This window comes from Phyllostomus discolor, chromosome 8, assembly GCF_004126475.2.
Source record: "Phyllostomus discolor isolate MPI-MPIP mPhyDis1 chromosome 8, mPhyDis1.pri.v3, whole genome shotgun sequence".
Lineage (NCBI taxonomy): Eukaryota > Metazoa > Chordata > Mammalia > Chiroptera > Phyllostomidae > Phyllostomus > Phyllostomus discolor.
In genome coordinates, this window is record NC_040910.2 from 61,806,921 (window position 1) to 61,832,721 (window position 25,801).

The 25,801-nt window shown below is 50.3% G+C and overlaps 1 protein-coding gene across 6 annotated transcripts in view; it reads left to right on the forward strand.

Annotated features, from left to right (window-relative positions):
• The window catches only part of EPN2 (epsin 2), an 81,528-nt gene that overhangs the window by 32,162 nt on the left and 23,565 nt on the right, over positions 1 to 25,801 (forward strand). Inside the window, exons 2-4 of one of the 6 annotated variants that reach the window (XM_036032893.1) lie at positions 7,581 to 7,724; positions 7,759 to 8,361; positions 10,229 to 10,399. The exons of 1 other annotated variant lie outside the window; for it this stretch is intronic. In XM_036032893.1, coding sequence (XP_035888786.1) covers positions 7,767 to 8,361; positions 10,229 to 10,399 — 766 coding nt within the window. In that variant the 5' untranslated portion in view covers positions 7,581 to 7,724; positions 7,759 to 7,766. Of the gene's footprint in view, positions 1 to 7,580; positions 8,362 to 10,228; positions 10,400 to 14,377; positions 15,093 to 25,801 lie in introns of those variants that run through there. 4 more of the 6 variants (XM_028534405.2, XM_036032894.1, XM_028534407.2 and 1 more) reach the window with 4 other exon arrangements.

The window sequence follows — 25,801 nt, forward strand, 5'->3', positions numbered from 1 at the left end:
TTGGCTGGGTGCAGAGCCCCCAGGCTAAGAGAAACATCCGCTGCTGGGCTTGTGGCTAGAACTCTACCTGTGGCAGGGGCTGGCGGGAGGCTTGGGCTCTCTGTAATACTGTGGAAATGGCAGGGAAGTGAGCCATTTGTCAGAAAGGGGGTCTTGGGAATTCAGGGTTTGTGCTGCAGAGTGGTCACAGTGCCATACTTAGACCCCTGGTTTCTTGTGTCCTAATTCGTCTGTTCTCTGTCACACCACAGTTTACTTTTTGGTGTGGTTTTTAAAGAATGCTGTCCCTGATTTGTCATTTGTAAAACTACTCGGAGGAGTAGAAGAGAGGTGGAGGGGCATTAAAGAATTCTCTCTCCATGATTATGTACCCCCTTGGCCCAGTCATCACTGGAGGGAGGCGTAGCTCATCACACTCCCATTTTGTAGGCTGGGGGAGTGAGGCTCAGGGACTGCAGTTGGTGGCTGGAGTGCGGCTGGAACAGCCAGAACCAGGTCTCTTGAGCTTGGGTGCTTGCTTCTTAGGGCCTTTAAAAATGGCTGCGTTTCAGTACCGGTGTAGCCTGCAGCCACAGGCTGCTATTCCCAGAAAATAAATGGTTGGAGCACGTTGGTGAAGAAAATTGAAGTTTGTTGTGTGTGCTTTTAGTCGTTGATTTCTGCTTTTAGAAAAATTAAGAACAGGTGAAGTCATGGGAGGTGTCTGAAATCCAGTTTGAGCTTTCCTGTGCTTGTTCCCGTGGCTGTCAGATCCTGAAGGAAGCCCCCCAAGTGGCTCTTGTAGGAAGACATCCTGCCTTGTCAAAGGTGGCATTGTCCAGCACAGGGCGCTGCCCAGTCAGCCCTCCACAGCTCCGTCTGCCCGCAGGTTGGTTGGCACGGCCCTCAGGGCTCTTCTGCCTGAGAAGGGAGTGCAGGGACAGTTTACCTTCTCTGTTATCTACCAGTCAGCTCTAAAATGTTTGTTTTTCCTTGAAATCCTTTAAATGTGTGTGCAGTTTTTTTTAAGCCCATGTTTTGGATAGTGATATTAAATTTGATTCTCTACCCAACAAGAAGTCATTGGAATTTAGATGCCCACATTCAGTCAGTAAAGAGGACTTTTTTTTTTGGCGGACCTCACTGTTTTTCTGGTGTGTATAAAGCAAAGGATTTTTTTTCTTTCCTTTTCACTTCTCTCGTTTGCATAAATAATAGCTATAAGCTCTAAGTTACTGCTAGCAGGCTGATATGGAGTCATAATAGACCTTTCTTTTTAGGCTGAAATGATTACTGTGGAGAAAGAATGTGGCAACTATCCATGTTGTCCTGACTGGACCACAGTCTTCTGGAGGGCCAGCTCAGTGTGGTCATGTGAGCTGCGGCTCAGCCTCCTTGTAATGGTCCTGGTTCCCTTTTTCCCAGTGGGAAGACGGAGATGTTTCCTCACTCATGGACTTTCGTGCACTGGGAGAGTAAAACCAGCCAATCAAGGCTTGCGAAGCATTTCACAAGCTTAATGTTGATATATGTCATACAGTGATGGCACTCACCTCAGTAAGCCTACCAACCACCCTGGGCGCTGGGCAAGAGTGTTGCCTCCCCTAAGCATTACCCCCAGCTACTGTGTGTCTGGAGTTGTGAATGGTATCCCCGGGAGACTGTGGCATATGTGGCCCGTGGGCTGTGGAGACCATGCTGCAGGAAGGGTGGCTGTGCCCTCCCCTTCAGCCGTCCCTGGCATCTGCCGTGAGAAGAGTGAAGAGCGTGTTGAAGTCACAGGAGGCTTTCACACCCAGCAGTTTGAACCGCTCTCTGGGCCGAGGAATTGGCCTCCAGCTCACTCAGTGACGCTTGCTGAGGATGAATGGATTGGCACGGCTGCTATTGAACGACTTGGGACTGCTAGGTTTGGGGGAAGGGTGACATAATTATTGCTGTTCCTTCATCACTGGTCTCAACCCCAGACCCCTGAAAAGCCATGGTCAGAATCTCCCATCAGAGAGGGTGAGCATCTCCACAGCACACAGTCGGCCATGGGCCTCACAGTCACAGAAGCACAGTGGCAGAGAGCCCCAAGGGCTTTGACTAGGGACCCACCCGTGCCACTCCAAACCACGAGAGCCTCTTCTTCCTCTCATGATGGCTATTCCAGCTTCGGGAGGAATTTCCCCAACTGGCTCTGCAAGCCCTTGGAGCACATTTTTTTATGGAATTCTTCTTATCTCTAGGGGCCTCACTCTAGCCTTGGAATTTTTTGTCTGTTTGTTTAGTTTTCTTCTGTTCGCTATTTTCTTAGTCTATTTTCAGGCTCCACTGTTTTTGAATTCTCGTATTTTCAAATATGCCAGAATTTTTCTTTCCCAGCTTGTCCCTGCAGATGTGGTTATTCAGCTGTTACTTCATGGTCCACCATCATAAGCCGCTTTCAAAAACAGCGACAATCCCAGGCTTTGACCAGGGTGCCTGGACTTTGAGGAGTGATTAGCCTCCCAGGCAGGACTGGCTCCTCCTTTAGCCAGAGTTTGCTGTGTCCATGGAGGGCCAGCTTTTGTCCCTGCACTTCTAGTGGCAGGCTTGCTGGAGGCCCCGGGGCGGCCAGCCAGTGCTCCATGCATTTGGTTGTGCAGCTTCCCTTCTCTCTGGGCTCAATGCACAGAGCTCATAGTGGCAGATGACACAAACACATGTTGCTGTTGGTCACAGTGACTTGGTTGGCCTATGCAGCTGCGAAAGTCCACAGGGTGAATAGCTTCAGGCACAGATGGACCCTGTGTCTTTCTCCTTCTCTTGACTCCTTGCTTGCTTCTGCATCAGCTTCAGACTTAGGTAAACCCTGGCCCTGTAGTGGCTTCCAGCAGCCTAGCCACCCTGCTGGTTTCCCATTAGTTTCAGGGTCCATTCGGAGAGGTCTTCAGGTGGTCTGGTCTGGATTGTCCAGCGGCCCCTGACCTAGGCACTCTGGCTGGGGCCCATGGTGGGCTGGCTGACTGGGCCTGGGCTAGGCCTGCTCCTGGCCACTTCCCCCGGAGACCAAGGCTCTTTCCAAGACAAGAGGATAGGGATGGCACCCAGGCAGAGGATTCCACCTCCAGGAAGTGTTCTTTGGCTTAGAGAACCTTCGCTAGCACTGGGGACTAACGTAGAAAAGTGAATGTCCCCTTCCACACTGAATAGTCTGTGGCTGTTATGGTGGCATCTCCAGAGGTCCCCAGGGCTGTTGGAAGGCCTGACAGGCCACGCATTACCCACTGGGAGACTTTCCTGGACCATTGGTATGTTCTGTTTCTGTGCTGTCGGTTGGATTTTATCAACTCGTTGTGGTGACCAGTGTTATCTCATGCGCTTCAGAAACCTTGATTCTTAATAAACGAATTATTAATTAGTACTATTTCAAAACAGGCTTTTCTGGGCTGGGGCTGGAGCGGGGTGGGGTTGTGGGGTTGTGGTGGTTGGGAGCCCCTAGTCCTCTCATCTGGGGAAATTAGTGGACATCTTCTGGTTCCTGTTGCAGCTCTTTTGGTAGGTGCCAGAATATTTATTTGCCTTGAATAGTAAGTCCTAATTTGAAGTCACGTTGCTGTCTCCATTAAAAAATACTTAAAGTTGGAACAGAATTATATAAACTTACTTGCTTTATTCACCACTTACGGTAAAATAATTCTAAGTAATACCTGATGATAGAAGTATATTTCTAGCTCTGGCTAGTATGGCTCAGTTGGTTGGCGCATCGTCCCTCACACCGAAATGTTGCAGGTTTGATTCCCAGTGAGGACTTGCCTAGGTTGTGGGTTCAGTCCTGTCAGGTCATGTATGGGAGGCAACCAGTCGATGTTCCTCTCTGTCTCTCTGTCTCTGTCTCTTTCTTTCTTCCCCCTCCCTCTCTTTCCCCACCCCTAAAATAGAAAAACATATTTTTAAAAATTAAGAAAAGACATATTTCTAAAGGCATTTCTAGTTACTGATGTTCTAATGGTATTCTTTCAGTTGTCAGTAAAATTTATGAAAATGAGTCCTTCCATTTTTTTTGTCTTTTAGCCTATACTTTAACAAAGTTTATTTTTCTTTCTTGTTTTAACTATGTCCCCCTATCTGCTGTCCTCCCCATATCTGTCCTGGATGTCCTTAGTAAGTGATTGGATGTTTCTGAACCGGTTGTGTTTCCCCAGGCTAGAGTGAAGAGCCCAGAAGGTACCAATTATCCTGTTTTAGTTGCTTTTGCATGTATATTAGTTCAGGCTCAGCAAGCTGGAGAAAAGAAAAATGGCAAATTGAGAAGGGAAGTTCAGAAAGTAGAGCATGCTAACTATTCAAAAGAGTGAAAACAAAACAAAACTCAGATTCTGGAAATAACACAGTATGTGTACTTGGGATGTTGTGTATTCGGGGCTGGCTTTTGGAAGGGTATACCTGGCTGGTGATTTTGGGGAGGGGAAATGTTTACTTATGGCCCAGACTGAGGTTGAGGGGGAAGTGTTTTAAAACAGGAAGACCGGGCTCTGAGGCAGACATGGACAAGTGCAGCAGCCACTGAGGTACATGTCTCCTGCCGCAGCAGCCCAGGAGAGCAGGGGCGCAGGCCGGCCCCACCGCGGTCCTGTAGCCTGCTCATGTGGCACCGGGTCGGGTCTCTCACAGTGAAATCAGAAGTTTGATTGGCAGAGTCTTGGGTGAGGCCTGTGACCCATGTGGCCTTGAAAATAGTTTTCTGAAGGTACTGTCATTGTGCTTTCTCTGATCAGGAGTTTCTCATCTCCAGGTGTCAGCCTTCCCACCAATGTTGGTCCTGAAAGTGGCTCTTGCCTATAGCTTTAGGAAAATGACAGGCAACCATTCATCTTATATCGGCTTTATATTTTATTCTGGATATAACAAATATTAACCTTTTCCCTCTTCTTGAAGCCTAACCAAGTCCAAGAGACTGCTAGCAGATGTCTTTGCAGGCTGAGCCTATTGGAGGGAGCGCCTGCCTTGGCCGCAGCCCTGTGTCTGGGCTGTGGGCGCTCTTCCCTGGCCTGTGCCTGGGTCGGTAGCAGTACCCTGGACCTTGTTCACAGGAGCCGCAGCCTCTCCTTTGCTGCCAAAGGCCTGGGAGGCCCTGTGGATGCCCTGGTGGGGTCTCATGGCCTCTTCCTCATCCCCCGGGGAGGACACTGGGTCCAACTGTTTGGTCCACTTCCGAAGGGGGCAGTACTAGGGAAGGGGCAGGGTAGCCCAGGAAATCCTTTCTCCCTTGGGAAATTGCTTTTTTAAATTATGTTTTCAGCCATTTGGGACCTTTTTCCCAGACTGTTTATTACTCTCATGCTTAGTTGAAGCTGCTTTCTTTCCTGGAGGAAGGTGGCTCAGGGGTCTCTTCAGGGGTAGATCCCAGCTCCTCCTGCTCCCCCTCAAGAAGTGGGACAGTCTCACCTGCTGGGCAGGTGAGATGGAATAACGAGCAGAAGTGTCCAGTGGTCCTGAGTGTGAAGCAAATCTAAGTGCTACTACTGATGCTGGCAAGTGTTTATGCTTCTATCTAGGAGGTGCTCATTAAAAACCAAAGTGGTTTTTTTTCTCCTTTTTGAGGCCCATCCCACTTCTGCCAGCAGGGAATGTTGCTGTGAATGAAAAACCTAATTAAAATCAAGTGTACAGGTCACTGTGAGAGTTTTTATTCCTGGTCCTTTGACAAGCTTTAGAGGGTTTATGAGATCCCACCAGGTAATGGAGAGGCAGAGTACACCTGCTTTCAGGTGAAGCCCTGTTCTTGGAGGCCGAATTCTTGTCACCTTGGAGCGTGGCCAGAGCAGATGTATTTATTGATCGTCACCTGGATAAAATGTTACGGGCTGTCTTTCCTGTTTGTAGGCTGCATGTGAGGAGTGATCACTGATGGCATTTCCTGTGTCTTTCCTGCTCCTGACACCTTTTGTTGACATATTCTTTCAGTGTGCCCATTGCCTGTCTGAGGTGCTTGACAAAGGTGGGGGCTATTCACAGTCTCTCTGGCAGAAGCAGTGCAGCGGCTTGAGAGAGAGAAGGACCACTGCAGGAGGAGGGAGGAGGGGCCTAGCCAAGTGGCCTTGGTCTATTCCAGGCCTCAGCTTCCTCATCTGTGCAGGGGAAGAAGAACATTTACCCAGAAGGTTTCCTGAGCATTAATGAGACAGCCTAACCCAAGGGACACAGGTGGTGGGGGATGGGGTATTGGGGCAGGGAGGGCTTTGTGTCCAGACCCCAGCTATGTGCTCCCTCTTTGGAAATCCCTAGGGTCTTCTGGGCCTTTTCCTCATTTTATAAATTGAGGAATAGCCTACATCACTACTTTCTTTCCATCCCCTCAACTGTCCTCAGCTTTGAAGACCACACTGAGGGTTATTTCTTGCCAAAGTGCTATCCAGGCCTGCCTTTGCAGCCCCAACACCCAGCTGAGTTGATTGCTCTGGCTTTGCATCCCCAGATCCCCTGCACTCCATCCCCTGCCAGGCTGTGGCCATCCTGAGGGAAGGGACATCATTTCCAGTCTATGTCATGAAGAGAAGCTGTTTGAAACGGGTTTATGTCATGTCAGGCACAGTGCTAGGTGCTGGGTGCTCATTGATGAACAAGACCAATGGGGGCCCTGACCAGTGTGGCTCAGTGGGTTGGGCATCATCCTGTGAACCAAAATATCACTGGTTTGATTCCCAGTCAGGGCACATGCCTGGGTTACGGGCCAGTCTCCGATTGGGAGCATGTGATAGGCAACTGATTGATATTTCTCAGGCACATCGATGTTTCTCTCTCTCTCTCTCCCTCCCCTCCCCTCTCTGTAAAAATGAATAAATTTTTTTTTAATTAAAAGACAAAACTAATGGGGGTTGCCAAACTTATGGACCAGAGCCCATTGTCAGAGATGTAGGTTTCACTCTAGCTCAGTAAATGCTTCTTTCCTGAAGAGGGGATAGCTGTGTTTGTGGCCTTGGGCTGGGTACACCAGTTAATGCATAATTCAGAGCCTCAATATTCTGCTCTGGAAATGAAGGGATTGGGTTAGAACCAGATAATTTCCAAGGTGTATTATACAGCTCAGGCCAGATGCTGGCGACTTCTGAAAGCCCTGTGGGAGGCCTCAGCTGTGCTCTAGACGAGCGCTTGGGGACCTTCATAAAAAGTCGGGAGAAAAGTGCCGCTCTCGGAGAAGTCCGGGGGCAGCTGATATAGTGGGCCACAGGCAAATAGCTGAGCGGATGCAGTGAGGGGCTTTAGTGTTCCCGAAGGTGATGTCAAACCTGCCAGGCCCAGCCTCTCCTGACACTGATCCCTCTATAGCTGGTTTTGGCCATACGGTGAAAATAGAACCCATAGAAGAGCCCTTGTCAATGGAAGGATTTTGAAAGTAGAAAAAAAAATTGTCATGTTTACTTCTTTTCGTCCAAAGATTTAAACTTGAGTTTAAATTTTATTCAGTATTAACCTGTAATATTGATTTTACTTTTGAAAGAAAGATGGAATCTCTTTCATCCTAGGAAGGCTAGAGTAAGTGCAGTGACAGCCCTGTCCTACTGCAGGGCCTGCCACTCCCAGAAAGGGCTCAGAGGCGCTCATGGCCCAGTGAGTGTTTCTCTTTCTCTCTCTAGGTCATGGCTTCCAATTTCTCAGACCTGCATCTCCAGCAGAGGAAATGACTGTCAGGGATCTTGCTCCAGAACCATTACAGAGACTGAAACTTGCCCAGGACAGGAAAGTTTCTCTCTTTGAAGGGCTTTACGTTTGTAAGTAAGTAAGTAAGTAAGAAAGAAAGAAAGAAAGAAAGAAAAAGAAAGATGACAACTTCGTCTATCAGACGGCAGATGAAAAACATTGTGAACAATTACTCAGAAGCTGAAATAAAAGTACGAGAAGCCACCTCCAATGACCCATGGGGCCCATCCAGCTCCCTGATGACCGAGATCGCGGACCTGACCTACAACGTGGTGGCCTTCTCAGAGATCATGAGCATGGTGTGGAAGCGGCTCAATGACCACGGCAAGAATTGGCGGCATGTGTATAAGGCACTGACGCTGCTGGACTACCTTATCAAGACGGGCTCTGAGCGGGTGGCCCAGCAGTGCCGCGAGAACATCTTTGCTGTCCAGACCCTGAAGGACTTCCAGTATGTTGACCGTGATGGCAAGGACCAGGGCATCAATGTGCGTGAGAAGTCAAAGCAGCTGGTGGCCCTCCTCAAGGACGAGGAGCGGCTGAAGGCTGAGAGGGTCCAGGCCCTCAAAACCAAAGAGCGCATGGCCCAGGTTGCCACCGGCATGGGCAGCAACCAGATCACCTTTGGTCGAGGCTCCAGCCAGCCCAACCTCTCCACCACCTACTCGGAGCAGGAGTATGGCAAGGCCGGGGGATCGCCAGCCTCCTATCATGGCTGTGAGTAGGGGAAGCACTCCTCACCCTTTGCTACAGTGCGCTGGCTGCAGATGCAGTGGTGCTGGGCAGCAGGTGGGTGGGTGCCCTTGGGTGGAGTGAGATTGTACATCTGTCCTTCATCTTAGCATCTGGGATCCCAGACAATGGTGCCCTTGATCTATTGCAAAGGGACTGATTTCAGCCCCTTGGCTGCTTTGGCTTGGGTATCTCAAGACCCTCTGCTGCTCTGAGTCTGACACTGTACATCTAGGCAGGCCTGGCCTGTGGGGAGAAGGCCAGTGTGGAGGCAAGAATCTCCTGCTTCCTCCTCAGGGAGGGGCTGGAGGGAAGGGATTGGCCTGTGCACACCAGTGGGGAGTTGACTGGTTTTGGTAGCTAGGAGGAGACAAATGCTGTTTCTGGATAATCTTATTTCTTTAATGTCATATCAATGTTTTTTTAATGACTAGGCTACAAGTCTCCTGACTGGCTTGGTGTATTGTCTATTTGAGCATCACAGGGCAGGAGATGGTCTGTCTCTGTCTCACTTGAAGAGGGGGGAGGCAATGCCTCTGCAGGTGTCACGTGGGCAAGACCTCCATTGCCCACATTGGACAAGAGTTCCTGGTGATTTGTTTGCGTGGCTGGGTCTGTGCTGGGTGGGGCTGCTCTGTTTTTTCATTTTGCTTGTTGGATTATTCAAGGCCCCTCGTTCAGCAAAGGTTTGTGGAGGAAGTGGAGTTCAGGCCTGATGGAAGCCAATCTTGGAGCAGTGTTCGCATCCCATTTGCTCCCTGAAAGCCCCAGGAATGGCATCCTGCTGCCTTCACAGTGTGGTGTTGAGACAGGGGGCCTGGTGGTCTGTGGGGGTGGGGTGTGGTACTGGGGGATGCGAACATGTGTCTTCTGCCCGTAAAAATAAAAGTGTAGGTCCCTATACCCTTGCTTTTTGGAATCACTAACTGTATTTCAGCAAAAAAGAAAACATTTTTTAAAGCAAGTTGTTTGTAGTTTGACAAATCCCTGTCAACCTTGCTTAGTCAGTGATTCTGTTACCAGAATACTTATTAACATTTCCTGCTTTTGCAGGTTTCAGTTTGACATTGTACAGCCACCAGTAGCATTTTGAGAAATGTGTCAAATAGAAGATTGGCATAGTGGAGTCACACTTTGTACCTCTAGGAACTGGAAGTTATTATCAAGTTTAGGGAGGTTAGGGTTCTCTTGTCCCATTGTTTCCTGACTTAGTTTTACACTCTGCAAAAGTTGTGACCTTCGTGAAAGTGCTTGAAACAAATAAACCCTTCGTCTCCAGAGGTTGTCTTCAGTGACAGGGCAATAAAGATTGCTTTTTAGAAAGCGAAGTTGCTTGTTTCTCTCCAGGACCCTCCTTCCACCCCCTAGAAAGGCCCCCAGTGGGTTGAGATGGTCTCCCAGCTCCTTAGCTTCCTCTTGGGGAAGTGGCGGTAGTTATGCTCGGTGGCCACCAGGAGCTGCTCCTTTCTCTACCTACCTTTCGTAGTCACTGTTCTCAAGAAGCCAGAGGATACAAAACGAGGAGCTGAAATAGTTTTCTATTTCCCCAATAGTTTGTGGGATGTTCAGGTGCAGGGGAGAGGCATGGGGCACAGGAGCCCTGGGCGTCTGGGTTGGGCCTCCTCTTGGTGCTGCTTGGCCTGGCACTGGCTGACTGCTGCTGCCACAGTCCTGCTCGGGCAGTTTCTGTGCCCTCAGACCTTGAGCTTGAGCTGCATGTTCAAGGTCAGAATGTGGTGGGTCAGCAGGCTGTTCACCACCTCTCAGAGCATCAGTTGGGCCTGGGCCACTCCCTCCCCCTCTAATGGCACGTCTCTCTCTGTATGTGTGTGTGTGTGTCCCTGCCCCACAGCACCCGAGGCCTCGCTGTGCCCGCAGCACCGCCCAGGGGCCCCGCTGGGTCAGAGCGAGGAGCTGCAGCCACTGAGCCAGCGTCACCCCTTCCTGTCGCACGTGGGGCTGACCTCCCACCCAAATGGTGACTGGTCCCAGCCCTGCCTCACTTGTGACCGTGCAGCTCGAGGTGGGACGGTGGTTTGCTTTTCTCCTTCCTGGAAATGCTGGGCATCTTGCTGGGGGTGTGCTTGTCAAGTCAGTACAGCCAACTCTCTCCCTGCATCCTCTGGGCCCTGTGGCCCAGCCTTCGGTTCACCCAGAGCCCCTTCCCTCCTCTCCCGTAGGAGCGCAAGCCCTGGTCTTGCTCCCCTCACACTCCCCCACGTTACTTGGTAGAAGTTCTGCTGAAGGCTTAATAGGGGAGCTGCTGTTTGGGTCAGGCATGCAGTGGTTGTCCATGCTCTTCTTGTGACCCTGTGCCCTGAAAAAATTGGAGGGGGTTCTACTCTCTGCCAGACCCGGGGGGCAGTGGAGGACCAGACCACTTGGCTTGTTGAGCCCAAAAGGGGTGGTTTAAATCTCACAATGCTGGACAAACCTGGGGGCCTGGGTGGTAGTCTTTGGAAGCCATCGCCCTTGATGAGGTGATACATGCCTTGCTGAGGACAGAATGGGATTGTTTTTGCCTCTCAACTGCTGTTCTTCCTGAAATCCCCATTACCATGGTAAACAGAGAGTTAGCTGTACTGTCAATTCTGGGTCACAGTGTTTGAAGATACCTAATTCAATGGGTAATTAAAAATGGGGCTTCTCTTTTGACTAATTAATAATGTATCCTGGTCAAAGTCTACAACTGTTGCAGGTTAAACTGAAAACAGATTTCACTGTTGCCTATAAGAAAATGCTCTCAACCCATTCTACCTTGGGTCCCAGGTGGGGCCCTGCTGCAGAGAAGAGAGCTGGTGTTGGAAGGGGTGCTGACAAAGAGCCTTTGTGCAGCTCCCGGGAAGGTGTGGCCAGCCTTTATTCAGCCCTGGAGACAGCACTGTTCATTCATGCCTCATTAATATTACAGCTTGTTTGACTCGGGCATTTGTGTGATCACTTTATTTCGCTCTGGGATATTTCCTTCGTGTCCCCATCTTCCCCAAACAGTTATGCAGAATTTTGTAAGGAGGCCAGCTTTGCACTGTAGAGAATGTGAAAGATCAAAACAAAGTGTGTTTTCAAGGAGCTTCCAAGTGTGCCCAGTTACAAGTCTGTTTCTCTCACCAGATATTTGGGGCCATTTCCAGCAGTTCCCAGTGCTCCTTAGAACTCTAGGAGCCCCTTCTTCCCTTTGCTTTTTCCAGGCTCTATCGATTCAGTAACTGGTAAGGTCCGATTCAGTAACTGGTAAGTTCCGTTTGAGTCTTAGTGGTTAACTTTGTAATTACCTGGCCTTCCAGCTCTCCTGCTGGCAGTCTGGCCCTCCTGAGACATTTGCATATTAAAATCAAGCTCGCAGACCTGCCGTGGGCGTACACTCCCGCTGTGGCTAGGAGCAGACATCCTGTCCCACCAGGCCCTCTCCTCCACTGCTGAACCTTTGCCCCTGCCATTCCTCCCACTTGGGGGCCTCCCTGCACATCTGGTATACAGCCCACGTGGCTTTCTCTTCTCTTTCAGCTCTGGTAGAAATTAAGGCTAAAAATGAGTTTTGTTTGCTTGTTTTTTTGACAATTTCTCATGCCCCAAGTGAGTTTTGGGCAGACAAGTGTTACATGGTGTCACGTTTCATCCTTCAGCTGTTTAGTGTGTACATTGCTCTCCACATTTCATACTCTCTCCATGGTGGCGCTGTCAGGGGCGGGACCCTGTCCTGTGGGTCCTTTCTGTTCTTTATTGGCACCTAACAAAGTGTTGAGTGCAAGGTCAGTGCTTAATATGTGCACATTGGTAGGTTTGCATTGAACTCTCTGGCTTGACATCCAGCAGTGAAGATGTCTGACGGATGCCAGTCATCCGGACATGGCCTCGTGAAATGCAGGCTGGGGTTCTGGGGAGATGTTTGTGAGAGGCACAGTTCAGACCCCAGACCCCTCACGGAGGCCTGGTGGGCACAGGCGCAGACCCAGGGCAGCGACATGGGAGGCCAGTAGCCAAGAACAGCCCTTTGTGGGAGAGTGGGCACCACAAGGAGGCTCTGGCGCTCTGGCAGTGGCTCTTACCCACAGTGACTGTGGTGGCATTTGGAGGAGGCTCCCTTTTCCATCCCGTATCCACTTACCCTCCCTGAGCCCCCCCACCCCCAACCATAGATCTGTAGATCTGGCTTGGAAACTCCTCCATTGTGCTCCTTCTTCTCTGATTCCATGGCCTCAATTCAAGACCAGCTTTCTGACTGGTCTCCTTGCTGTTAGCCTCCCCATTCTTATCCCCCCCTTCAGCTTTATAAATGATGTGTGGGCCCCAGGTCTCAGAAAACTCGTTTGGATCCCAGAGGTCCCCAGAGGGTGCAGCCCAGGGCCTTTGACATGACAGACAACTCCCTCCCCTGGAGTTCTTGACTGCCCTCTGCCGCCCAGGTCTGCAAGTCTGTGCCGGGGCCCTGCTGTCAGTGAAGTGGCCCCGGCTGCACTATGGCTCCTGTGTTCACTCATTCCATGTATTAAGTTCCCACTGTGTGCCTGGCACTGTGCTGAGCACATAGCCCCCTGCCACTACTAATGGGAAGAGAGACAGTAAACATAAGACATTATAACAGCATGTTGCGTGATGAGTGCTTTGTGAAATAGCAGACAAGACCCAAAGCAGCCCAACTGAGTATGAAACGTGGGGGTGGTGGTCTGCAGTGTTACAGAGGGTGTCAGAGTGAACCTCTTTGAGAAAGGGATGTTGGAGCAAGGATTACAGGAAGAAGAGGAGGAATGAGCTGTTGAAGGTCTAGATGAGCATCCAAGCGGAGGGCTGGAGCAGCAGTGCAAAGGCCCTGAGGTGGGAGTCTGCTCTGGGTATTTGCGGAACTGGAAGGGAGCCAGGGTGGCTGAGGTCAAGGCCAGGCCATAGCAGAGGGCAGCAGGGAGAAGTGTAGGCCTGCTGCTCAACGGGCTCTGGCAGGGAGCTGCTCTTCCCATTCCTAGTCCATCTCAGACTGATACTTTTGTATCAGGGTTTAGATTTTGTAGCAATGTCAGATGCTGCAAAAATTTGTAAATACTTTCTCTCACTGTATTTATCTTGTCGTGTGCCATATGCTAAGCAGTCTGGTGTGGGGCCTTTGGGCCACATTGCAAACCCTTTGGCTTTTACTCAGTGAGCTGGGGAGGCAGGGGTGGGTTTGGAAATGAGGAGCACCTTGATCCAATGTAGGGATGAGAAGGCTTAGGAGGAGCCTCTGGCTGTGTTGGGTAAAGTGGGCCCAGTGAGACCACTGCCCTTCTACCAGTGGGAGGTAACATGCCTGGATTGGAGGGGATGTGGAGACCTGGGTGTGATAAAGGAGAGCAGTAGGATTTGCTGGGGGACTGGACCAGGGCGAGAGGAGTTCAAGACAGCTCTGACAACAGCCAGCTCAGCAAATGGGAGAAGGAGCCACTGCAGGGTTGAGCAGAGGTGGAGTCACGTTCTAGTCGTGTTCAAATGTCTACAGACAAGCAGGTGGAGGAGTGGAGAAGCTCAGCGAAGTCTAGGTCTTAGAGTTCAGGGCTGAAGATGCCCTCTGCCTGCCGGCCTCCCCAGGTACAAACTTGGGTGCGCTTCCTGGCCTTGTTCTTGGTGCACCTGGTGCATCCATGGCTGCTTCCCCATCGAGGCTGGCTCTTTGGCTCACTTTGTGTTTCTTCATTGCCTCACTTGATCCTGGTAAGTGGTCAGGACTGTTGTGTGCAGGTGAGGCTGTGGAGCCCAGAGGAGGCTTCTCAGGCTAAGGGATTGGGGTCTGCCCAAGACCACACAGACAGGGCAGCCAGTTTGGAGTCGGGTAAACAGCCCACCTGTTCCCCCACCCTTAGCTCTGTCCACCCTCTCACATTCTGCAGGGCCAATAGGGACGCTCAGCCGGCTGTGGATAAATTATAAATGTTCTTGGGGCAGCAGGAACCCACATCAGAGGCACCACACAGGGCTGGGGAGAGTTCTCCCTTGTGAGTCAAGGTGGAAGCCTGGAACGTAAAGAGTACTACTGCCCTCTGACATGGATGCCCTCTCCCCACCTCTGTGCTTCCACAGAGGGGCTAATGAAAGAAGCAAGAAGTGCCCAGCTCGCCTTCTCGGTCCCTTTGCTGAGCCTCCCAAGCTGGTGTCCAGAGCCGGAGTGGCACTTGCCTTGCTGCAAGTGTGGCTGGGTCAAGTGTTGCTGAGTTCCTTGGGCTTCTGGGTGGGACATCAACTGTCAGCATTCGCATTCTTGGACAAAGAAAAGAAAAGAAAAGGAAGATGGAGAATAGCAATCCTCATTGTCCCTTGATTCCCTCTAGTGAATTAAGACCAACCTGAAGTCCCACAACTGAAGTGGGCAGTGGTGTGTGGTGAATGGGGTGAGTATCGCCACCTGTGCTCCCATGCTGTCCTGATGGACCCCTGTCTTGGCGACACCTTCCATCCACACTCCGGCTGACGTGGAGAAGCGGTGTGGTTCAGGCCTGCTCCCAGGGGAATTTCAGCGCTTCCTCAGGCTGGCCTTGCGTGTTGCCAGCAACTGCACATGCAGGGCTGCTCCCCTCATATGCCGTCGACAGTGATTCACCACATGATTACTGGAGATTAGGACTGTTTCATTCATTTGCCCTGCTTCCCTTAGAAAGGTTTGGAGTTGGCTTACATAGCATATGTAATACCAGAGGATTAAATAGATGCCAGAAAAAAATGGGGCAAAAAGAAAATAAAGATAAGAAAATAAGGTAAGTCCAGGGTCACATGTAACTGCTGGAAATGAATTCAAATTTGACTTTGAACTTCCTAGCCTAAGAGGGCAGTTTCTCTTCAGTTGCTGGAGAAGAGTCTGGGATCCGGATGAGATTCAGGGAGGCCCGGTGCTCCGGGTGCTGGAAGAGAAGCAAGGCCTGAGAGCAGCCGGTCGGGCCTCTGCGCGGAGCGCTGGCTCTGTCCTCACATCATCCCATGGCCAGCGGCGCAGCCTCTCCCTGGAAGTGGAGGCTCTCTTGCCCTCCATGGTGATCAGCCATTCTGAAACCCATCAGAGAGATTCTGACAGCTGGATACGTCATCTCTTTCACATGCGTGCTTCAGAAGGCCCCAGAAACCATTGGCCCACTGGGGCTCCCTGGGGAAGCTGGTCCTCTGCAGCGTGGAAACTGGGGTAGATGGAGTTGCTGTGGCACCAGCTCTGCCAGCCGGACCGTGGAAGTAGAGCTGGAGTGTATACATACAAGGAAGAGAAGGTTCATAAGAGTTAGACATCTGAGAAAGGGAGTCTTCTATAGGTCTATTTTGAAAAGTTGAGGATGTGGGGAAATACATTAATTGCTTTAAAAAAAATTAAACCTAGCCAGCAGGCAGCTCAGAAGCCCTCCTGGGTATGGTCTTGGGAGGAGCATGGAGGTGAAGGGGAGCAAAGCTCTGAGGTGTGGGGCTGAGTGACTGCCTGGGAAAGGGGTTGGGGAACATGCCCAGGGTGGAAAGGTGTTTGTTGGTGCTGGCCAGGCTGGTATCAGAAAAGGCTTGAGACTGCCAGCCCTCAGGGGCCTTCCACTTGGCTTTGGGCTGCATCTCAGCATTGTTTTCTGAGGGGAGTAGACTAGGAATTTGGTGGGAGATAGGATTCCTTTGACACTTCATTTTGCCAAGGGATATATGTTCTGTGAGCCATGGGAGCCCTTCATCATGGCAGCAGTGAGTCCCAGGGACAGAGGCATGCACTGGGGTGTCACCATTAGCTGACTCTGGAGAGAGTTTCTCTCTCCAGGTAGGAGACAGCATCCCAGAGGGAGCTGGCTGGTGAGGCCAGCAGACACTGGAGGTGGCAGTTTTGTGGACACCTCTGTCCAAGGGTTAAACATGCTCATTCTTGCCACAAGGGCTTGCGTCATCAGTGGGACCCGAATGTGCCAGGGTGAGGCTGCTGGACGGCCAAGCTACTCCAGTCAGCCATTGCCCAGGACAGCTCTCCCTTGTGAGCCGTCCTTCTGTGTCTGTCACCAGCCCGGGGAGTTAGGGAGGCCGTGTGGTTGGTGAGGATGAGGTGGACTCAGCACCAGATCCACTCGGTCCTCGGGCCTGAGGCAGACTGTGAACTTGGGTTTTCTAGAACTCTGGCTCTCCTGCCCTTTTTTTTTTTTAAATAAAAGAAGTGGTTTTTAAAGAAAAGGTAGTTTTTAGATTGTTCTACAATGTGTTTGAATATTTAGTGTACACCTATTTAGTGTACACAGTTGAGATTTTGTGATTGTGTGGGGTCCATTGTGTGATTTTTTTTTCTTTGATGGTTGTTAAAAGCAGGACTCCCTATTTCAATTGTCACTTCATGGGGACCCAGACCCTAAGGAGAGACTAAGACACAGTTATCACAATTGCTCATTAGGGCAAGTTTGGTCATTATTAATTAAATGATTGATGTTGACTCGTGCCACAGAAAATTGAAGTTATAAATACAATATTTATACCTATCCACTTGTCTTTAAAGCATCCTTTGTAGTATAGGTAAATATTTTTTAAAAGATTTTATTTATTTTTTAGAGGGGGGAAGGGAGGGAGAAAGAGAGGGAGACAGAGAGGGAGACAAACATTAATGTGTGGTCGCCTCTCATGTGTCCCCCACTGGGGACTTGGCCTGCAACCCAGGCATGTGCCCTGACTGGGACTTGAACCAGCGACCCTTTTATTAGCAGGCTGGCACTCCATCCACTGAGCCACACCAACCAGGGCTAGACTTTTTTTTTCTAATAAACTGTTAAGAATGTAGTAATAAAAAGGGAAAAGGAAAGTTTAAGTCAGGTTCCATAACACAGTTGCACAGCTGTTACGGTGTCTGATTCATGGGTGCTTAGTGGCTAGTTTTAAATAGTCAGCTTTAAGGGGGCATTTACAAATTATGTTAATAAACACGAGAGGAAAGGTTTAAAAATAAATTTCTCTTTGTATGGAAAAAGAAGAATATAATATACATATACATATCATGTTATTCTGCTTTCTTCAGAGTACTTTTCACTATCTGAAATCACCAGTTTCTTTTCTTCCTCACTGCACTGAAACACACTTACAAGTGGCAGCCTTGCCGAGGCTCAGTGTACAGGCCTGACCCTGGAGAGCTGTTTAGTAGACACTTCCTGAGTGAATGGTTGCTAGAGAAGCCTGATTTTTTGAGGGGGGGATATTTTTATGTGATGTACTCATCTCTCTTGGTGCCTGCCCAGGCATTAGTCTTTTGAAAATACACTTCCTGGCTGGCGTAGCTTAGTGGATTGAGCGCGGGCTGGGAACCAAAGTGTCCCAGGTTCAATTCCCAGCCAGGGTACATTCATGGGTTGCAGGCCAGAACCCCCAGCAACCGCACATTGATGTTTCTCTCTCTCTGTCTCCCTCCCTTCCCTCTCTAAAAATAAATAAATTAAATTTAAAAAAAAGAAAAGAAAAGAAAATACACTTCGTAGGTTTTTTCAGCAATACAGAAACATCATACATATCTGTGTAGTTTCTTGATGCTTTAAAGTTGACTTTAGCAACAGTACAATTCATAGTTGTAGTTTGTTCCTCATTTGCCAGCTTCCTTTTTCCCCTAAGCCGCCGGCTTTCAAGCTGACTGTCCCAGGAGCTTTGAATAGTGTCCTGAAGCTGGGACCACTTTTCTGACCAGTCCAGTGGGAAGCTCTGGGACAGGCCCGGCATGACAGTAGATTCAAGCCCCTGGTGATTACTCGGTGTGCCTGAACTGAGCACCTCTGCACAGGTGGCTGATTTAATGTCAGGTGTCGCTCTGCTGGAGGCTTTTTCCTCCCTCTCCCTTCAATCGCTGTCCAGTAGCGGTCCCTTCGGGAAGGTTTTAGTCAGCAGGTAGTCTCTGACCTGCAGCAGCTTGGAACTGATGACACCAGTTGAAAGAGCTCCCTCCTGCTGCCTGGCAGTGGGAGGGCTAGTCCCGCTGGGTATCAGCAGGGGAATGGGTGTCAGCAGGGGAGCCGGCACCCTCCAGTGGGCCACAATGGAGTCACAATGGGGTCACGGTGGCCTGCTGCTCCAGGTCCACCTGGTGAGTGTGGTGTGGGTGTGAAATAAGAAACTCTGCCAGCTCTTTCATTACAAAAGTAATGCATGTTCATTTCTAATAGTGTAGGAAATGCAAAAATAATAAATATCTCATAATTTTATGACACAAACACAGCTGTTGTTCACATGTTAGTGTACTTCCTTCTGGACTTTTTTTTTAAGCATTTCTTTTTTCAGGGTTGCAGTTACTGTAGATGCAACTTTACATCACTGCTTTTTTGTCCCACAGCATTATGACAGAAGCGTTCTCTCATTTCTCCACAATCTGTAAACTTTTCCACATCTAGACTCAGCATTCCGCTGAGTGAAGGCTCCTCAGTCATTTGCACCTGATGTTGGACAGTCATTCACCTGACAGCGCGGCCAGTTTCAGTGCCGGTCCCGGCCACCTGGGCTGTGAGTGTGGGCAGCCTAGAGTCCCCATTGCGAGGTTGCACTGTGGCATCGCCTGTGGGCAAAGCAGGCAGGGTCTTCATCTGGAGAGGAGCTGATGGCCAGATCAAGACCTACACATCCCCCCAACCCCCATCTGAACAGCTCTGATCACAGGCCTGACTGGTGTCCCACAGAAACAACACACTCAGCGTGCAGATGACAGAACAACAGTATTGTGCAAACATCCTTCATAGCCGCAGGACATTTTTAAAGCACATTTTTCAAAATGTTACTTGTTCATCTGCTCATTATGTAAGTGCTATGTGCAGGGCTGGCACTGAGTGGCGAAGGGGCTCTCCGTTAGCTTTTGAGCTCCCGGGACCTTGCCCTCGATGGGCTTCCCATTCAGGAGAGGCAGGCACGTGGACATAGCACCAAGTGCAGTACCTGGGAGGGGCTTCTGTGACAGCTGAGCAGCTCCAGGCCTGTGCCTGTGAGACAGGGCATGTATGGGCCTCAGTGGACAGTGCCATGCCTATGAAGGGTGCTGTCAGCTGACTCCTTCCTGCCAGTTTCCAGGAGAAATAATGCAAGTTGTAGCCTAATTTGCCTTTTACTTTTCTGGGTGCATTTTCCAGGTTGCTTCACAGTTACACTTCTTTTTAAAGGTTAAACCTAAGGTAGGTTACTAACTTCTGCAAGTTTAAGTGTTTTAATCTGTACAGCGGGGTTCAGGATGGTACTCTCCTCGGCAACAGTCTAGGTCACATATGCTGACATGCACACTGCCTTGTGGGAAGAGAGGGCTCCAGACCAGACCTGTCGTCACTGCTGATCAGAGCTGCTTTTAGGTTCTTGGTGGGTCATGTGAATGATGTGGTAAATGTCCTTGGGTGGAAAGCTTACTTTTCTAAGGATTCTTTAGATTGTCTCTTCAGTGTAGAATTCCCAGAAGTGAATTCAGATGAATAGGGAAAGTGTATGAGCATCATTCTGTCGCTTAAAACTTCGAAGATGATTTTTCCCAGATTGTGCCCATTTGTTGGCCCCTCAGCCATGGATGCCAGTACTCAAACGAGAGCCCCTAAGCTCAAAATGGGTGCTGTGATTTTTTCAAAGGATTATTATTAATTTGATGGGAATTACTACCATACACTTATTTTAAAAGTGAGTTTCCTGTTTATAAGTATTACTCTAAGACAGTGATGTTCAGCCTACTTCATCTCATGGCACACATAAACTAATGACTAAAATTCTGCAGCACACCAAAAAATATATTTTTTGCCAGTCTGACCAAAAAAAGGTATAATTTTGATTCATTCACATGTGACAGCTATTGTTGAGTTGGCTGTTGCCATTTTTTTTATTTGACAGTCTGAGAAAGAGGTCATTGCCTCTGACTCAATAGTCAAGTATTGCAAGAGTTAAAAGTTCTTGAGACACACCTGCTCACTGCTCTAGGAGATTGCTGTAGGCATTTAACTTCCTTAAGTTTTGATTGAATTAAAAAGAGATATATTCTGTCTTTGTTGAAATTCATGCCTCACCCTGTGGCTCCTCACAGCTTTGGATGCCAGTGTTCAGAGCCCCGCCTCCTGTCTCCTTCCCTGCTCCTGACTCCGCCCACCAGGAAGCATGGGGACCCCTGGGAAACAGTGATGAAGAAGAGTTGCTCAATGTTTTGGACAAGCTCTCTCTTCCCCACCACACAGGCTGGTGATCTTGTAATAGAGAGGGCTTAATCTGTAGCTCAGGGAGAACAGCAGAAACTTGTTCTTTTATTTCAGAGGTGGGATGGGCTTGGAGTCATGCAGACAAATGAAAAGGCTGCCCTTTTGTCTCTGCTCCACCTTCCCCTGGTTCAGTCTTCAGCCCCACTCCTTCCTGGAACCTGGACCTTGTTCTGGCACTGCCTCCTTCCTCCCTGGGTTTCAGCTTCTATGTCTGTAAACTGAGGTGGCGACAATAGTGCGGTGATGAGAATGTGAGGTGTGCCATTGGAAGTCACAGCCATTGTTTTCACTGGAAACAAAACTTGAAAATGACCTGGCACTGCCTGATCTCTGCTCAGTGCCTGGAGCAAGGCTGCGTGGCTTGTGCCGGCCAGGCTTTGAACAGGCGCAGTGTGGAAGGCACAAGTACCGATGGGCGGGGTGCAGACCAGGCCCTGAGGGGCCCACCTGGCAGGTGCCCGCTGTGTGCTTGCAGAGCACTTGGCCCGCTCCTGGTGCCCAGGGGTGGGGTGGAGGTGTCTGGGGTGAACAAAGCCAGAAGAGCCCCTGCCCTGTGGTGTGTTCTGATGGCACGGTTGGGGAAGTCTCAAAAAAGTAGGCAGCACTGGGGCTAACCCTCACAGATGAGAACAGGTCTCTGTCTGCCATTTGAAGACCCGAAGGGCAGTGGGGACAGTCCGAAGGCTGGGAAGAGTGGGAGTGTTCTAGGAATGAAGTAGTCTGGGGAGATGAGTGCCCAAGGGCAGCGTGGCCCGGCCAAGTGATCCTCCCTGGGGAATGAAGAATCAGGAGGGTGTGGAGTGTTGGACCCTCCTGAGTGATGAGGACATGCCCATGCCATGGGAGGAGGGCACTGAGATGTGCCCAGGGAAGGGCATTGACCTGGCAGCTGCCCAGGGTGCTGCTGCAGCACACCACACCTGGAGGCTTAAACCAGCAATGGTTGTGTCACCCTCTGGAGGCCAGGAGTGCAGTATCGGTGTCTGCAGGGCCACCCTCCCTCTGAAACCTGTAAGGGAGAAGCCTTCCTTGCTGCCTGTTTGGTGATGGCCATCAGTCCTTGGTGTTCCTTGGGCCGACAGCTGCTGCGTTGCCATCCCAGCCCCACCCATCATCACATGCATTCTTCCTGGCGTGTCTTTACCTGTATCTCCTCTTCTCTTTTGAGGACACCAGTCATAGTGGACTAGGGGCCCACCCTGCTTCAGTATGACCTCATCTTAGCAAGTTACAACACCTCTGTTTCCAAATATGGTCACATTCTGAGGTCCTGGGGGTCAGGACTTCAATATTTCATTGGGGGGACAATTCTGTCACAGTCCATGGTCAGAACAAAGCACTCCTAGTGCTGAGCATACACCTCACAGCAGCATCACATGCTGCACTCTGCTTGTGAAGGGTAAGGTTGGGCTGCAGGCCATTGTGGGCCAGGCCTCGGGCTGGATGGCCCAGGAGTGTTTCCAGGTATCATAGAACCTCAGCTGATGCAAAACCCAGCCACTCCTCACCTCCTTCGAAGCTGCACTCCTGGCTCAAGTTTCCCCCATTGCTCCCTGGACCCGTTAGATTGCATTACCACTCTGCTTAGGCCTTCCCAAAGGCCCTCTGAGGGCCCCTGGAATGGCTGTGGCTCTTCCAGCTGACCCCTTGGCACTCTCTGCCTATTCCAGCCTCAGAACCCTTTACCCTTTGAGCGACACTCCTTCCCGCTCTGGAAGGGGAGCACTGGGCACTGTGTGTGTGGGTGTAAAGGATTGGGGGGGGGTTAGGGGAGGGCCGGCCTGGCTCAGAGCCCTGTTGGGAGGCTAGGAGCAAGAGTGGCACTTGGCTCTAAGACTTGGCTCTGTGTTCTTCTCCTGCTGCGCCTCAGTACCCTCCTCTGTGCAAAGGGTTGATGATGAAGAATAAAATCTTCAGGGTCAGACTCTCACTGGTTAGGCGACCTTGGGCAATTCACCTCATTTCTCATCCCTCGGCCACGGTCCATAAGTTAGAGGGGCAGTACCCCCTTGTGACTGAGGGTCTGTTGAGATGCTGGTAAGTATTGTGCAAGTGTCGTGTGCCAGTGCTGGACTGAGTGCTTTTCACATTTTAACTCGTTCAGTCCTCACAGCCACCTGCGGAGGCGGGTACTCTGTCTCCATTCTGCAGGAGAGCAACCTAAGGCACCAGGAGTTCCCTACCTCGGTCTAGTTCAGGTGTTGAAAGGTGGCAAAGCCCAGGTCTGAGCCCAGGTGTTCGGACTTGCCCTCCATGCTGTGCTGCCTGCCTCTCTCAGGTCAGAAACCCTCAGCCTGGGCCAGGCCAAGGCAAGACACACCCACACAAAGCAGCTCACAGCAAGGGATGGAGGTGGTTCCCTGCGGCAGTGCCGAGTGTAGCGCGCACGCACACACACACACACACACGGAGTGTGCATTAAGAGGGTTTTCTGGGTGAGACCACAAGAAAATGCCAACAGCTGTGTCCTGTGGGCAGAGGGGCAGCTCTCACTTCCTTTCTCGCTGACACATTTGAAAAGAAGTCATAGGCATCCTGCCCTTGTCCCGTCAGCGCTTCAGACCACACCTCTTCCTGAGGAGTGAGTGACACAGCCAGTGCCACGCCTAACCAGTCACTCCAGTCTCATCTAACAGCCAGCCCATAGGCAGTTTTGCCAATTGTCCTGAAAGTATCTTCCAGCTACCCTGCCTAAACCTAGCCGCCGCCCCACCCCTGCCCAGGCTTGCATGTTGCATCTGGTGGTCCTGTCCCTTTAGTCTTATTGCAGTGAGTTCTTTTTGTCCCATGACCCTAATATACAAGAGACCCGGCCAGTGGCCCTACAGTGTCCCTTGGCCTGGGGTTGTCCATGCACTGCCTCGTGTGGGGATTGGCTCAGTCCTCGCCTTGTACATCTACACAGTGGGAAACAGGTCCAGAGCCTGGACTGGATCTTCCATTTCATAAATGAGCAGCAGGCAAGAGCACAGAGAGGTTAGGCCGTTTGCGTGTGGGCTCCCGACCAGTGGTCAGTGCTGGTGGAACTAGAACCCTGGCATCCCAGCCAGCTGATGGGCTCTAAGCAGTGCTTGAACTCTTCTTGGGCCCCTGAGGCCTGGCGACCTTGCATTCTTGCTGCAGTGTCATGTGCCTGTGTGTCCAGCATCAGCTGGGGACACATGGAGAGGAGGCCCTCAGCCTGCATGGGGCCCAGATACCAGAGAGCTTTCCCCTGAGTCATGCTGGTCACCTCAGAGAGCCCTTTGACAGTGAAGTCTGTCCCACAGTGTCTGCTCCCACTAATCAGCATATGTGATTGTAGAAGCAGCTCAAGTACCTTCTAGGAAAATTGCAAAACCTAGCTGGTGAGAAGAGGCAATTTCCTGTTTTTCTATTACCTTGATTGCTTTGCTTTCTTCTTTCAAAATTGTTCTCATTGTTTTGGGAGGTGTTTAGGAAGTGGCCCTGGGCCCAAGGTGCTGCAGGCCTGCAGGCTCAGCCCAGGCCGTCCCTGAGGCAGGAGGAGAGGCGTGGGGGCTGGAGGCCTTGGTCTGTCTGCATGAGAGCTCTTCCTCTCAGGCTGGATTTTGAGGGAAATATTGGGCTTCTCCAGGCTCTCTGTTCAACCCTTCCTCTCAGGTTTTCTCAGGCAAGGTGAGCAGGCTGAGAAGGATAAAAATGAGGCCTATGTATGTTTATAATTCTCAGCCAGAGCAAGTGAAGCCTATGAGCTCCTCCCACTGGGATCTTGGTGGTAGGAGGATGATGATGATGCACTTGATGCCCCTTTAGTGATGAACTTACACTAACAGCTTCTGCTCTTCCCTCCCGAGGGGCTGGGGAAGTGAGCAGCCAGCTGACCCAAGACTGGACAGCCTCTCAGCATTTGCTTTTCCAGGGGTCCCTGGGAGTCGTGAACCTTCAGATCCTCAGAGAAGGGCCAGGGCCATGCTCAGGTGGCCAGAGGGTTCATTCAGGCCCATCTCACAACCACATCTGTGTTCACTGTCACGTGCATGGGCACAAGAGGCCCTTTGTGGGGCCGAGATGCTGTCACTAATGCAAAAACATCTCTGTTGGAATTCTGCCTCACAGCTGAGACCTCCGTGTGCAGCTCGCTGATAGTCAGAGCTGGTGGCTGTGAATTCTGCCATGTGCCAAACTGAGAGCCATTCCTCTGTTTACCAAAACCACAGAGTTTAGGGGAATCCCCTTTGTCTTTAATTTCCACATTGATGTGGTAAGCTGTTTCCGTATGTGCCGGCTGTGCATTGTTCTAACAGCATCGGTTATGGTAGATATAAACATGTACATTTGCATTTGAAGCTAGCCTGGCCTTGCAGATGTGCTGAAAGGCTTGGAGGATGAGGGAGGCCTTGTTTTTCCAGGAGGTCGCTGCTCAGAGCCCTGCCGCATTCACCCTGGGCTACTGAGCCAGGCCTGCAGCCGTGCAGCCAGCACAGCCTTCCCTGCCAGGCTGGGGTCAGTGCTCAGAGCGCTTTTGGGGATGTGGCATAGGGTAGGATGGTGTCTCCTTTGCTCACTGGTGAGTTCCACTTGGTAGTAAACAAACGATGCCCGATGTGCTGTGTTTGTTACAAACTGGGTGTTTTTGTGAAGCAAGCCTCAGAGTATTAGGAAAGAGGCAGGGGATGGGCAGTCTGAATGGTCAGTGATCACACAGGAGAGTGGCATGCAATTGAAGAGAGTCCCTCAGAACCGTTTCCCACAACTGTCCCCAAAACCATTCTGAACAATCCCCCCAAGTATCCCCTGAATTGCCTGGCCTCCCTAATTTCCACTGGTCAGGATGGTGCTTCCAGAGCATGAGGAAGCCCAGACCCAAGCACTGTGATGGGCGTAAGTGATGTCTCAGAACAAAACCATCAGGATGGCTGCTTTCGTGTTGGTACAGTTTTAAGAAATCAAGTCATTAAGAAGGATATGAGGACATTTTGATATCACCTAGCTTTATTTCTAAAGAAATGCTTTGTAAAATCGTGTGATACACTAGTCTGGGATGCTATTTGATTTATTTAAAAGAATTTTTTTATAATAGCTTTTTTTTTTGGCTCTTTCATGTAGTATAGACTAAACATGAGACAATTGGTTGGTGACTTTTTAAAATTTATTTTTTGATGGTTCTTTGGTTGGCAATAAGTCATAGCAAACACACGGTACCTCACAGCACTGAATTGGTCTGAATGAAATCTTGTGCTTGATGTTTTATGTGTTTTTTAATTGTGTGACAGAGCAGTGCCACTAAGGTCTCCTGCCCTGTACTGCCCCAGTCCCCT